Source organism: Haplochromis burtoni, unplaced genomic scaffold, assembly GCF_018398535.1.
Source record: "Haplochromis burtoni strain Fernald_Lab_line unplaced genomic scaffold, NCSU_Asbu1 Contig_81, whole genome shotgun sequence".
NCBI classification, from domain to species: Eukaryota; Metazoa; Chordata; class Actinopteri; order Cichliformes; family Cichlidae; genus Haplochromis; species Haplochromis burtoni.
Genome location: NW_024582442.1, coordinates 147,430 through 162,495, shown reverse-complemented (window position 1 = coordinate 162,495; position 15,066 = coordinate 147,430). Strand labels below are relative to the sequence as shown.

General features: G+C 42.8%; 1 protein-coding gene across 1 annotated transcript; it reads left to right on the top strand.

Moving 5' to 3' along the window:
- The first annotated feature begins 3,353 nt into the window (after positions 1–3,353).
- Positions 3,354–10,765, top strand: proza (protein Z, vitamin K-dependent plasma glycoprotein a). Its single transcript, XM_005925367.3, has 9 exons — positions 3,354–3,512; positions 5,502–5,634; positions 5,941–6,080; positions 6,200–6,224; positions 6,307–6,420; positions 6,514–6,645; positions 8,170–8,285; positions 8,396–8,513; positions 9,810–10,765. Exons 2-9 carry the CDS (start codon positions 5,556–5,558, stop codon positions 10,340–10,342), a joined length of 1,257 nt encoding a protein of 418 aa, XP_005925429.1. The 5' UTR covers positions 3,354–3,512; positions 5,502–5,555; the 3' UTR covers positions 10,343–10,765.
- Positions 10,766–15,066: the final 4,301 nt, after the last annotated feature.

The following is a 15,066-nucleotide window of genomic DNA, read 5'->3' as shown; positions in this document are numbered from 1 at the left end:
GTTACAGAGCGGGGTCGTGCAGTTCGTATACGTCACCAGCCATCGACTGAGAGCTCCAAACCTCCTCTGACATTAACATCAGCACAAAATCTGAGCATGGGGAGCTACATGGCATTAGTTCCTATGGCTGAGCAGCTCCTGTAGCTGTAATGTGTAGGTGTCTCAATGCTTTTTTCTGAATATCACCCATCTACAGCTGTTTGTATAATACGTATGTATAAATGACATGAAAAATAATAATTTGCCATCTTGGGCTAAATGGAGATATTCAAGGCTAAACTTTAACTTATCCAGTGCTAAATCTGCATGCTATTGTACCCCATGCTTATTAGCAGGCACTGCTTAAAGTTAAAATCTGACATGTATGGTTGGACAGACTGAAAGAAAAGTCTGAGGGTCGATAAATTCAGAAGCATCCTTTCTCTGGTCTAACGAACTGACGAGGGAGGAGATCCAGGTTTTAGTGTTACTTTTTTAATATTGTAAACAACCATGCTTTGTAACCAGGTTTGAACAGCAGGTGTAAACATGTCTGGGGAAGCCTATTTAGAATAATATGTTAAGTCATTTGAGTCTGGATCAAAGTGGTGGAACAGCAGGCAAATCGACATGTTGCTAGCACAGCTTTAAAGCAAAGAAGAGAAGCCAGAAAGCGAGAGAGGGAGAGACTCCAGACAGGGAGTCCGGTGGATTTAACAACCAGGCTGTTAAATTCATCACAAAGTTGTCAAGTATCAGGTGACATTAATTATAGATGCCTTGTGCGATGAGCCGTTTGTTTAGTGTGCCTGTAAAATTGGGCCATAGATGTGAAGAGGAGTGGGTCAGCGAGGTTACACGTGAGCGCTGTGCCACCCTTTCTTTCCTGCTACCCTCCAATTTAGAGTCAGCACTCAAAAATAATAAGAGGAGTGGGAAAGAATTGGGAGCAAGAGCGAAAGAGAGTGGGAGGGTGAGAGACAACACAAGAGTGATGCTGAATAAAACATAACAAAAGGAAAGAGATGGATGGATGACTGAGCAAGTTTTCCTCTACTCCTCTTTCTAAGCCAGCGCATACAGCACTGAGCACACCTGCATGCTCGCACGTAACACACCAGTAACACATCTGGTGTACGCTGCACATCCCATGTGCGCTCATACAGTGTGTATACTATGCATGCGTGTCTTTAGCAATTTCACCGGACACCGGACACCAGACACGCCAGGGAAATTATCAGAATCATTTGCACATCTAGCTGCAGCTCGGCACGCCCAGGCAGGCTCTGCGTTCGCTCTCGCCACCCCTGGGTGAGTCTCCCTGGTCTAAGTGGTCCAGCTTCTGCCCCTGCCCAGCACCAGGGACCAGCTGGTCTGAGCAGGCTCTTATAATACTTCTGTTATTAGACTTGGGAAATGGAGACATTTAACACTGCTGCAGCTGAGACTAAAGCCCCACGGCCCTGTCTGTAAATTACACTGCTCTCACAAACAATCGCATTGAAATAAGGCCACTGAGGAAGGATTTTGGCTCTGTAAAATGTAGCCTTGATGACCTAGTTTCAGCAACTACCATCACTGCCTGTGTGCGTGAGTGTGTTTGATCATCTTCACCAACTATCGCTAATCACAAAGTTTACCATTAAATATGCAACAGCTCTAAACGCAGGCTCATAACTCTTTGTGAATTAAAGGAATGCCTTTCAAGTCCTTCTGCCGTTGTAATTTGCTGCAGCGATCAAGCATAAAAGATTGGGTTTAATTGTGTGCTTTACCTAAAAAAATATTCTCAGCCTCTTTGAAATCGGCTCCTCAACAGTTTCTGTCTGATCCTCCTGATCAGACCCTTCTGTAGCGCCCCAATCTCGACCAGGGCTGTTTGATGTTGTCTGAGCTGATGTGTGTTTGTTTGCAGTTGGACTTCTCCTATTGATCACAGCAGATTGGACCCAGTTTTGTTTGCTCAAGCGTGCAGACATTAGAGGACCTCCTCATTCTGATCACACCGCTGAGAGAAATATGGGCCGTAACAGCAGTAATGATGGGAAAACTCTCCCTTTTGTTTTTAGTCAGTATCAAAGGGATTCTGCAGTAGCTCTCAGGTTTCCTTTATACTTTCCGTTTAGCATGGATATAAGCTGACAGCAGTTCAACCAAAGAAACATCACAGAACAAAGATTTACATATCTACAAATTCCTATAAATAATTCAGTAACACATATGTTTTAATTAGTTCTATGTATTAGAAATACTAAATTCCTCTAATCTATCACTTTGGTTTGAAGCAGGTGATTTACTTTTTTGCTTCACATCCTGCTAAGGAGTCAATCAGGAAAAGGCGTGCACAAGGCATCCTTTTCAGACGTCTGAAACACCTCAACTTGCTGCTTTCAATATGGAGGAGCAGCGGCTGTACCCCGAGTCCCTCTCGATCGGCTGACCTCCTCCTAAGGGAGAACCCAGCCACCCTTCAAAGGAAACTCATCTTGGCCACATATATCCACAACCTCATTCTATCGGTCACTACCCAGAGCTCGTCTCTATAGAAGAGGGTCATGGGAATGTAGCTTGACCACAACAGATCTGCCCCAATCCACCTGTCAATCTTACCCCTCACACTCACTTATTAAATAATATTCCCAAAATATCAGCCAAGCACAAAAAAAAGAGCAAATCTGTCTTGTTATTTAGCTTCTGGTATCAGTCACTCAAAAACCAAACAAAAAAAGAAAAACATCCATTGTGTGGTTCTTTTGATTGACAGATGGCCCAACACAGGCAGCTGGAGCCTGCTAGGCTTCAGCTCCACTACTTTGAGTCATTCAAAATGGACCTCATCAGAGTGTGTATGTGTGCTGCTGTTGGTGTCTTCTCAAGCATTTCTATTGGATCCTTTCATTACTATCATTGCCTGATGTCAGGTGGAGACTGTCTAAGACACAGACGCTCCACTTCACTTTTGCAGTTCTTTGTTGTCTTAACTTCACCACTCGACGTTGCTGTTTAGGTAGTCGAGGCCCAAAGGTTATGTCACTCATAATATCTTGATGGCAGTGAAACGTGTCTGGAATAAAGCCTTTAAAGAAAAATTCTTGGTATTTCTTATATTCTGTTCAGTATCTCATTTATTAACAGGCATGTGTTTTAAGTTCATCGGCACTATTCACTCTCACTTTGTCTTTCTTCTCCCTTATTTTATTTTTTTAAACTTCAGGCCTGTATTGTCATCTTAGTCGCCTGTGCTTCTGGTGTAGTTTTTGATGGTTTTATTCTTCAACTTCATTGCTATCTATCCGCACACCCAGGCTCTGTCTTGTCTCACAGCGCCCTCTGGTGGTTGTTTGCAGTCATCAGACTCGGTACAAGCTGTAAACAGTGAGGGAGTGAGGGAAGGAGTGGGCAGGCGCGGACGTAATCAGGACTCGTTATTTTGGATCGACAGGCCCGATCCGTCTGCGAGGCCGCTGCGTGTCTCAGAACAACCGAGGCGAAGGAGCATCAGCCGGGCCGGCTCCTCCATTCAGTCCGGGGCGGTAAGTACGGAGCAGCACTGCTGCTGTGGTTGTTGTTAATGTTCGTAGAATTTCTCCTCCAGGCCTGCTGAGACACCCCGCCATGAAAACAGTGACTCTGCTACAGCGTAGCATCATGTAGGTGCCCAGCATCCTGTTTACTAAAAGGCGTAGATGCTGCTTTATGTCCGTATTTGTTGCAATACCAACCATGTACCTCTAGAAAGAAGCATAAAAAGCCAAGACTGTACTAATAGAGCCATTAACGTGCTACCGAAAGCATATTGTTGTTTATGTTGGGCAGAGGCAGATGTTTGTTTATAAGTGCATTTTATGGGTTGGGCCCACGTTTGTCTCCAGAGCTGCTTTGATTCTTCGTGTCATAGATTCAACATGTTGACATGATAGCATCACGCATTTGCTGCACATTTGTCAAATGCACATACATGATGTGAGTCGCCTCTTCCACCACATCCCAAAGGTGCTCTATTGGATTGAGATTATTGTGGAGGCCATCAGAGTACAGTGAGTACTCATTGTCATGTTCAAGAAACCAGTTTCGTGACGTGATCAGAGCTTCGTGACGTGGTTTGTTATCCTGCTGGAAGCAGCCATCAGTAGATGGGCACCCCGTGCCATCTACCCCGTGGACATAAAGGGATGAGAAGCAACAATACTTAAGTAGACTGTGGTGTTTAAATGATGCTGGGTTTGTACTTGTGGGTCCAAAGTATGCCTATAAAATATTCCTAACACCACGGCACGACCAGCAGTAGCTGTAAACTTTGATACAAAGCAGGATGGATCCATGCTTTCATGTTGTTTCTGGCAAATTCTCACACAACCGTCTGACTGTCGCAGAAGAATCCAGACTCAAACAACCAGGCAATGTTTGTGATGGACAAACTGTAGCCTCAGCTTCCTGTTCTTAGCCAACAGGAGTGACAAACCGCATAGTCTTCTGCAGATGTGCCCAATCAGATACTTCAGAGATACTTTTCTGCATACCTTGATAACAAGTAGTTATGAGTCACTGCTGCATTCCTATCAGCTTGAAGCAGGCTGACCATTCTCCTCTGACCTTTTGCATCAACGAGGCATTTTCTCCCAGAGACCTGCTCACCAGATGTTTTCTCTTTCTTGGACTATACTCTATAAACCCTGGAGATGGTTGTGCCTGGCTGTGAGACTTTACAAAATAAGATATGTATTTATTTTTTATTAATGCATAATCACCCAACTGTTTTCCCAATTGTAAAGATCAGACCCTAAATAAAAAGGTTTTTATTCATCCATTTCTTTAATTGTACAACACATATACTTTATATAGCATCTGGTAAGTTAGATGCTGGCCATATGTGGTCCATGCTCAGAGCTTCTTTTAAAAAAATAAATAACTATAATAAAAAAAGCATAAACTTAAAAGCACATACAAAATAAAACATCTAACAGGAAACAAAAGAACAGAACAAAAAAGCATAAACAGATAGTTAGTACCACACACAGCTCCGTGACTGCAGATGTAAATGTTCTTTAACCAGATTTGAAATACATTGTCATATAATGGATATCCAATCAATAATAATTAATATGATGGCTCAATAATAATAGTAGCTGAATAAGGTAACTATATGCAATAGCTTCTCTGTCACAGTGAAAGGAAGGAGAAGCGAGGTACACTGGTTCTTACATGTTATCTCTCTAACCAGTTTCTCTAGCAGGTTGGTAGTGCTGTTGTATGCTCGCTTCAGAGAGCTCCCCAAATGAAGTGCTTAACTTCATAAAGAACCAGTGAGCCAGCTGCGGCCACTACTGCGCAATAACTGAGTGAACTACAGCTTCATAACACCCAGGCAGCGATTTTCATTCTTTCTAACTGACTGCGGCCTTCTAAAACATTAAACAGTGCCTACTTCTTTCTCTTCTGCATGTCCTTCTACTGCTTAATGTCTTTTCCCAGAAATCCTCATGCATCAAAAACTCTGCTTGTCTCTGTGTCTTTCTGTACAGCGGTCCCTGCATCACTGACACTGCCTCAGAGCTGGGATACACTTCAGTGACACCATGCACTTCGTGACCACACCTGCTGCGGTGCTGTGTCTGCTGGCTGGGGCATCGGTGGCCATTCACGCCCCTGAGACAGGTAAGGATGGCAGCATGGAGCCAGGGGACTCCACAGGGCTCAACAGCGGTCAGTTTTAATAAAAAGCAAAGATTTAAAGATTTAAAGGTCAGGTTTGTGAGAGCAGACAGCAAATAACATGTCAGAGGGATTCAGTGCTAAGAAAGTCAGGTCAGTTGTTTTATGGAGCAGACGTCTTGGCGCTGGGTCAGTGAGATGCTGCTTATTTGGCTTATAATAAGTTAATGGTTAATGGTCTGTTTAGTACTTCTAAGCTATATTGAGTCTTTGATGCTATGATATCTGAGACCTTGTGTGTCCCCTCAGTTTTTTTGGACAAGGAGCAGGCAACCTCCTTAATCTCCCGTCAGAAGAGAAATACACCTTCCACTCTGGAGCAGGCTTGCATGGAGAAGGTGTGCAGCTACGAGGAGGCCAGAAAGTTCTTCCAAGACACATACCGCACGGTGAGCCCACTGTTAATCCCCTCCTCATTTCCTTAAACCTCCTCTGCGCCTCTGTTTGTAAAGAGAAAGCCACTGTGCAGCTCCAGATGTTTACTTATGCCGTGTTATTTCTTCTCCAGGATATCTTCTGGTCAGTCTACGTTGGTAAGTGCATTATTAAAAGGATTGTCCATTACTGCCTATGCATTAGCACTGCATTACAGCTTATTAACTTCTCCGTGTTCAGATGGAGATCAGTGCGCAGAGAAGCCCTGCAAGAATGGAGCCATGTGTTCAGACAGCGTTGGAGGCTTTGATTGTGTCTGTAAGTCGGGTTTTACTGGAGCCCTCTGCGAGAAAGGTGAGAAGGAGACGGCAGGATTTCGCACGTGAACATCATTTTTGATTTGCTTTTCAAGTTCTGCAAGCTTTCCACTTTGTTTTCACAATGCAGACGAGACTCTGTGCACTCTGGAAAAGGACCAGGGCTGCTCTCAGTTCTGTAAACCAGGCTACATATCCTACGAATGCTCCTGCGCCCGCGGGTGGAAGCTCAACACAGACAAGAAACAGTGTGTGCCTCAAGGTACGTCTGTCATGTATTGAAATTACTTTTTTCTGCATGTTCTTTGTTCAAGTTTGAAAAAAAAAATCTGTGTTTTATGCCTGTGTCTATTATTTACTGAATAACATGGCAGATTACTAGTTGCCAGTGATTGTGGGTGGTGGAAAACCTTTGGCAGTACATCAAAACAATACATAAAGGTTATCCATCCATCTTCTGCCACTTATGTGGGTCTGCAACAAAAGCCGTCTAAGCATAAATGCACAGACCCACTCAGTGAGCCACCTCCTCCAGCTCTTCAAAGATCACTAAGGCCAGCTGAGATATATATATATAATAAATAATCTCTCCATCGTGTTCCTCTTTGTAGGAAATAACAGAAATACTTCACCTAGGAAGCACCACAGTAGATATACTAAGGACTCCTCGATGTGGAGTGGTAGTGGCTCCACTCTGTGGCCCTCCTGAATGACAGAGCTCCTCTTGCTGTCTCTAAGGGAGAACCCAGCCACCCTGCCGAGGAATCTCTTTTCCATTCTTTGCATCCAAAATCTCATTCTTTCTGTGACTACAAAGATTTTGTGGCTGTGTGTGAGGGCGAGAATGTAAATCAATCAACACTTAACTGTGACACTTCGCTCTCTCTTCAGATATACTCATTTTACTTTCACTGCTGAAACTGCACCAATGCATCTGTCAGTCTCCCCGCTCCACCCTTATGAACAAGACCCTGACATATTTGAACTCCCTCTCTCAGGTACCAGTTTTTCCCTGACCTGAAGTGGGAATCGTGGCCTCAGACTAGGAGGTGCTATCTGTCATTTTTGCTGCTTCACACTTGGCTGCAAACTGCCCCAGTGCGAGATGCATGTCACCTACTAATGAAGCCAGAAGAGAGGTGATGCTGAGGCCACCAAAGGGCAAGTGGTGGAGGCCACCCTCCACCACTTGGCTGTGTTTAGAAATTCTGTGACCATTTTTACACTGCATAAAAATGAGGTCACATCAGGGTACCGCAGTCGATTTAGCATCTCTGCTTAATCTGACAATCTGTCTTTGGGTTGTGGGAAGAGGCTGGAATACTGGGGAAAACCCACAGGGACAGTGAAAATATGCCAGCTTCACACAGCCTCCAACCAACCAGCATTGTTGCCTCAAAGCAACATTGCTGTTATTAGGTACTATGGAGGACCCCTACACCTCCGTAGTGCCTCATGAAGAGCTGAATTTATTACAGCACCAAGGGTTTGAAGTGAAAATGGCGTTTAGAGCAGGAAAAAACAGTTTTCTCTTAGAGGGCATAGACAAGAGACCCATCTGCCCATGTTTGTTTACTTTTTCAGTCATTTTTCTAACATTGTGCCGCTTACATGATGCTGTCAAAGATATAATCAAGACACCCATCCAGCCAGCTCAGATGAAAAGAGGATTTCTGATATTTCCCCACAGACTGCTTTTGGCTACAAAAACTATTGCTAAATATGCCCGTCGTACTTCAAAAATAATGTAGTCAAAGAAATAATCATAATCATCTCCTTCTGTCAGTCGAGTACCCCTGCGGTAAGGCGGTCCGTCTACAACAGTTGCAAGGCAAATTGTCCAGAATCAGCACCAGCAACCCTGAAGGAATTGCCTGTTTGTCATCAGAATGTCCGTGGCAGGTAGGAGGACACTTGTTAACATAAAGACACAATGCTATCAGTGTATGAGTGTGCGTTTCTCAAAGGTATGAAAAAGAGATGCAGGGTCTTAACTGTCGTGCTGTTTGCAGGCTGTTCTGGTGAGTTCGGAGTCTGCAGGTTTCTGTAGCGGAGTCATACTGAAGGAGAACTTTGTCCTGACTACAGCTCAGTGTGCCAAAAAATACTCATCCTTCCAGGTGGTTGTTGGTGAGTAAACAAAGATTATACAAACACTGCAAGTAGGTAGTGATTGATATGTATTGTACATTTTATAATACACAATTAGTTTTCCATTGCCCCCCAAAATGTAATCTAAAATAATAAAAAAATGTACATAATATGTATACAAAATGTTTAAGTATAGATTCAAAAGGGGGGTGTTTGCATTTGTAATGATTTCCATCCTGTATGAAGGAAATCAATAACATATCCTCCTGAGAACCAGCCAATTAGTTTATGTCCTCTGTAATGGACATTTGTTTTCTGTCTTTATATCTTCAGACTCATTTAAGCTATCCTACTAAATCCTGATGTGTTAAATAGAGGACATCTTGGGCTTTCCATTGATATCTCATGTTTTTGGGTGACCTCTTTCAGCTCCAAAGAGGAAGGACATCACAAAAAAATTAAATCTGACGATTAATTTTCCCCTCGGTTCTCAGGAGGATAAATAATAACAGTACCATAGATGTTACTGTGTGTGGAGGGACCTATCCAAGCTTTTCTTTCAGATTCAGAACAAATTTGTCTCTTTTTTGGTTTATGTTACATGTCCACCTGTGATGATATATTATCATTTTTTAATGGCATGAAAACACATACATGTCAGCACATTGTATAGAAGCCAGCATGTGCCTTAAAATATAAATATTTAAGTGAAAAGTCTTTTCAGTCAGCAGACGCAGCACAGTTTAGGTTTATAACTGAAGAAAGCACAAGACTTCTGGTAACAGACTAATAAGATAAAGGTGGAGATAACTGGCCAGAATGCACAGCATTGTGTTTGGTGAAAACCAAACACAGCATATCAGCACAAACACTCACAGTAAAAACAGTAAAAACTGTTTTATTATCAAAGACCGACATTTATTTAGCTCACATTGTCTGCTCAGAACAATTAGCATTTACCTAAATAAACACAAATCCACAAATTGAAAAATTCTACCATTTTATAATCGTTGTTAAATAAAATTACAGAATAAATAGATCAAAAAAAGAAGTTTCCAAAATTGTCACTTTATAAATCATGAATATTACATCAGAAAATTAGTGTTTATTTAAATATGGTTTCTTTTGCTGTTTTAAAATGTAATAAATTAATTATAATCTAATAATTATAATAATAATAATAATAATAATAATAATAATCAAGCTATTAATATAATAATTGCAACAGCTCTGCACTGAACTCGAGCACAGAAGTGCAGTAAATCTTGTGCTGCATGTCGGTTTTTCGATTTTTAGAACTTTTAACATCATCGCCCTTCCTTATCTCCTGCACAGGTAAAGACAGCAGCAGTAATATTGACCAACAGACGCTGTATGTTAAAGTGATTCATGTCCACCCGCGCTATGTGGAAGGTCGCCCTGAAAACGACCTGGCTGTGATTGAGCTCCGCGACCGCATCATCTTTAAAAGACACATGATTGCTGCCTGTCTGCCAGAACGAGACTTTGCTGAGAGCGTTTTGATGGCAGGTGACTACACAACGGTGGTCACTGGCTGGAAGGAACCACAGCAGGGGTCTGCTTTCCAGGGCTCGCTCACTCTTAACACCCTGGTGTACAACAAGCTTCCCATGTGTCTGGAAACTCACGGAAACTTGATGACCAACAAGATGGGCTGCACTGCACCTCGTGAGAACGCCGGCTGCACCATGAGCTCCGGCAGCCCCCTGCTCACCCTGTACAGGGACGTGTTCTTCCTCACTGGTGTGGTGAGTCAGCCAACAGGGGCCGACTGCAGCAAAGGATACATCTTCCAGAAGGTGTCGCGCCACCTCGGCTGGCTGCGGCAAAGAATAGGTTCACGTTAGGAGCGGTAGTCAGAGAGCACACTGAGGTTATTGATCATGGAATAGGATAATACAGGTTAATAAATAATAAAACAGGGAAACTGAATATTTTACTCCTTCTAACTTAGTCTCTTCTTCATCCTTGTCCTTGTGTATTTAAAAAATTTAAATAACTAACGTAACATATATGCTGTCATCTCCGTTCCTCTTTAGTGTGTCTCGTTTATCCACAAGGTGGCTCTCTGGTTACATAAAGACAGAAGCTTTCATTACATGTATCCTACAACTACAGCAGAAACGGTGAGAGATGTGTGAATTATTCAGCATGTGTTTTGTGATGTGGACGTACCGTTTTAATAACCTGAGCGCTGTACTCGTTGACATGCACCTTATAAGACTATTACTCATCACTGTTGTATGAATGTAATAAAGTGTAACACCACACCTACTGTCAGCGCTGTCATTGTGGTTATAAGAGGTTATAATTATTTCAGAACTTTACATATAAAGCTTGAGATGTGCCATAGTTTGTGGGAGATCATCAAACACAAGAACGTGGGCATTACTATTAATGTCAAATGAATATACAGGACTGTGCAAAAGTCTTGGGCTGATCCCTGTTTCTTTATTATTCTTCAGCACAGTCTGAACTCTCTTAGGCTGTTTCTTCTAATTTCTTTAAGGAGTGTTCAGGAATAGGTCTCCAGGTTTCTTGAAGAACATTCAAAGCTCTTCTTTGGATGTTGGATTCCTTTTGTTCCTCTATCTGTCAAGAAGATAGCAGTAATGTTGAGGTCCAGGTTCTGTGGAAGCCAATCCATGACTGATAGTGTTTCAGTGTATGTTTTTTCCATCCAGTTATGCTTTTTACAGCATTGACAGTGTATTTGGGGTCATTGTCATGTTGAAAAAGGAAATTGTTCCCAATCAGATACTTTCCAGATGGATGCATGATCGTACTTTTCTGTGTTCATAATTCCATCAATTTTGACAAAATCTCCAACAAATGCAGTTCCAAACTATGACAAAGTCTCCGATGTTTTACAGATGGCTGTAGATACTCACTGTTCTATCTCTGTCCTGACTTCCTCTGTACAAATTGACCAAAAATGTCTAATTTGGATTAATCACACCATAAGACTTGTTGCCACTCATTTACAGTCCAGTTCTCCCCACTTCCCTTTCCTAAGTATCGCTGCTGGAGAGCCATCCTTGCATTGAGACCAACTGAAGGGCCAGATCCATCTCTCAGGTCCTGTTCATGCTTGGACAACTCCTAGGTCAGTGTTAAGAAACACTCCTCTGAGAATTATCAGGTACAACAAGTGTACTGAAAATCTGTAAAAAAGCAGCCAATGTCCAAAGAAAAACTTTGGAAGACCTTCAGAAAGCCTGGAGGATTGTTGCTCTGGCTCCTTGGAAGTAAAATATAAAGAAATGACGGGTGGCTCAAGACTTTTGCCCATTACTCTGTAATACATCAACAACAGCAAAGAATCTAAAATTACGAACTAATACTTAAAATATAATTCTCCCACACCAACCACATTTCCACCACGTTTCATATTGAAGCTCTGTGATGCTGTGCTTTGAACACATCTTTACATCGGCATGCTAACACGGTAACAGCATGCTGTTTATCATGTAGAACCAAGACTAACATGTTAATTCGGCATATTAGCATAGTATTTGCTCATTAGCACTACCCACTCTGGCTGATGGGGGTATCGTTAGTTTTGTGGCCATTTGGTTAGAAGCCAAAGTGTCATCAGGGTCATCGTCTTCATGGTCTGATGAAGAGCAGGTGTGCAAGTGGCTTCTTGCGGTATGCGAGCTTTCAGCCCAACACCTTTTCTGTTTTTTAAACATTAAAGTTGGCAATACAGAAACGCTCAAAATAACAACCACTGCAATCTGAATTACTTTACTTTGATCAGTGATCAGCACACTATCTCAGGAAACTACTTGACTACATTTATGACGTCAGATCAAGACTTTTAGTTTCGTTATGAGGGATGATTTACACATTCGCTCGACAACCAAAAGGTCTCTGGATCGACTCCAGCTGGAGATGCAAATCTCTGTTGGGGTTGCATCATGAAGGGGATCTGGTGTAAAAACTCATGTTGACCTAGGAGACAAGGGGAGAGCTGAAAGTATCTCATTCTTATAAAGAGGAATCATTACCTGTCTGTGTTTGTAGCAGGGGAAAACAAGGCGCACATGTGGTCAGGTTGCTTGTCCATCACAGGCTGACAGACAACCACAGAGCTGTGTGTATGGTTGTCTGTCAGCCTGTGATGGACTAGCATTGCTGGCTGGTGGACCACAGCCCGTTTAGAATCAGCTTGCCTTTGGACTTTAGTTAGGAAGCCAAAGTCCTTGGAGAGAAACCAAGCATGGGAAGGGCACAAAAACATGCATGCTCTGCAAACAACATGCAAACAACCAGATTAGCTATTTAATGCACTACTGTGCCATCCTCAGGGTAGAAGCTCCTCGGGAAGGGAGGAGTGAAGTGCAACATATTATACTGCTAAAACAGCTCCCAGTCCACACACAGAGTCACCATCTTCCACCATCCGCCATCTGCAAATAAATAAAAAATGCACAAGTCACATTAACTGTATGAAAAACAACCTGACAAGCAAAACCAAAATCAAAAGCTCAGAAAGTAGTGAGATTTCAAGACGTGATCTTCCCACAAAATAGCAGGATGTTTAGAAAATTAATTTCTCTAAGGTAAAATATTTAATGGGACCGTGAGGCAAAATTAAAAGTATGTTTGAGAACAAGTACAAAGTCTTGAAGCTGACAGACTTGAGGGAATCAGGGCAGTTATTTTACACGTAAACTAATTTACAGGCATGTTGGTTTGTGTTTAAATATGACGCTCTGTGGTGTGAGTTAAAGCGTTAAATTTGCAATTTGCATAATTTACATACCACAGTAGCGGACTATTGACAATCTGACAATCTAAACGTCTAATATACCTCATTCCCCCCACTTAGACAATATTAGCTTACCCTCGCTGTCACATACCCCTGTGTTGTCTGGCAACATTTTCCCACAGAGCCTCTCCCTCTACAGTCTTCTCACAGCCTCCCTGGTGAACGAGGCCAGGCCCATGTCACAGAGGCAGAGAAAAGGAGAGGCAGAAGAATGGCCAAGAGAGAGGGTAGGAGACGCCACATAACAACAAAAACCTGGCCTGCCACTTTTGATTGGAAGCTTGAAAAGGACAGCTCGGAAAGCTGGGGCCCACGTTGGCTGTTGCTATGGCACTCACCTAGGAGATGGCTCCTTGCTCCCAAAAATGGCAGCGCTCCTTTTGCTGGGCCGTCCAGCGGAGATTCATGTGAGCAGAGCTCCTTCCTTCCTGAGTCTGGTCCCGCTCTCTCGTTCTGACAGTTCCGTTTATGTGATCGAGCTCACAGAGCCGTTCAAAAACACACACCGAGTAAGGTGTAGGCTGAGTGCAGCTCTCCTCTGAGCTGCAGAACTGTGAAATGTATCAGTTACATATCAAACAGTCACTGCATCTTACCCCGAGAATAAAACCTCTAATCTGAGCAAATGGGGAGACGAGGACGTGATGGGAATGCTGAGAGGGAGGAAGATGTTTGAGAAGTAAAGTGCTGAGGTGCAGAAATGGAGAAGGACGCAAAGATGAAGAGCAGCAGATGAAGAGATTTGCTGTGTTGATACAGAAGAGATGAATGCTATTGTGCTGATGGATTGATGGACTTAAAGTATATTAGATATGAATGAAACATTAACAGGGTTGTTATTACTTAGGGAAGCTTTTACTCTACACAAATCAAATGTTACTTTTATTGGACAGGTTTGCTGTGCACTGTTATTCAGACTACACTGTGTCAGTGGTGTGTGTTTGCATCTGGCCAGGGTACTAAATCAGTAACACCCCCAAACCCAAAGAGCATTTGCATGCTGTGACCCCAAATCCTTGCTAGTGTGTGCAAGAACATGCATGTAAGTATGCATAACACATGGATGCCTTTTTTGGGGATGGGGGGGTCGACATCAAATGACAGACTTTAGGAAGGATTATCTGTCTGTGTGGTGTCTGATCCACACATGGGGGGTTAGCATTATGTCTGCACACTGAAGGCAGATTGACTGTGTTAAAATCTGATGGGCTTTGCATGCAATCTGTAAAGGCATCCCTGTGATCTCATCCAATAATCCCCCACCCCAAAATCCATGTCCCCAATCTTTTCTCACTTCAGGACTTCACACATATGGAGAACTCTCCAGTCAGATTGGGTGAAAAAAAGGAAAAGAAAAACAAAAGCTTTCCCCCTCCACCCAACCCCGCCCCTAACCTACCCCTATGCAAACTCATCCGCACGCCAAACACAGTAGCTTCTACTTCATTGGGTAATTGTGCAGAAGAGTGGAGGTAACGTGAGACCTCGAGAGGTTACAGCTAGGGCTGAAAGAAGTGTTTGAAAGAGAAAATATGAGACAGGCTGTAGACTTTTATATAACTCTGCAGCAGTCTCCCTGATATCAGCTCAGCTGTTTGTGTACAGCCACGCTAGTGCTTCTGTGAGGCTGTTTGTGCTAAATACATCAGCGTGTTCACAGTGACTATAATGAGGGTATAATGCTTACTATGTTTACCATCATGCTCGCATGCTAACATATGCTGAACAGAAGAAATGCTACAATTATATAGTTACTAGGAGTGCAACAATACTCGTATCGATATTGAACCGTTC

What these genes read in the sequence shown, in the direction of transcription:
- proza (XM_005925367.3), top strand. Translation starts at nt 5,556, where the DNA reads ATGCACTTCGTGACCACACCTGCTGCGGTGCTGTGTCTGCTGGCTGGG. An exon ending in TCCAAGACACATACCGCACG is followed by an intron (nt 6,081 to 6,199) that starts GTGAGCCCACTG and finishes TTTCTTCTCCAG; the next exon opens with GATATCTTCTGGTCAGTCTA. An exon ending in CATCAGAATGTCCGTGGCAG is followed by an intron (nt 8,286 to 8,395) that starts GTAGGAGGACAC and finishes TGCTGTTTGCAG; the next exon opens with GCTGTTCTGGTGAGTTCGGA.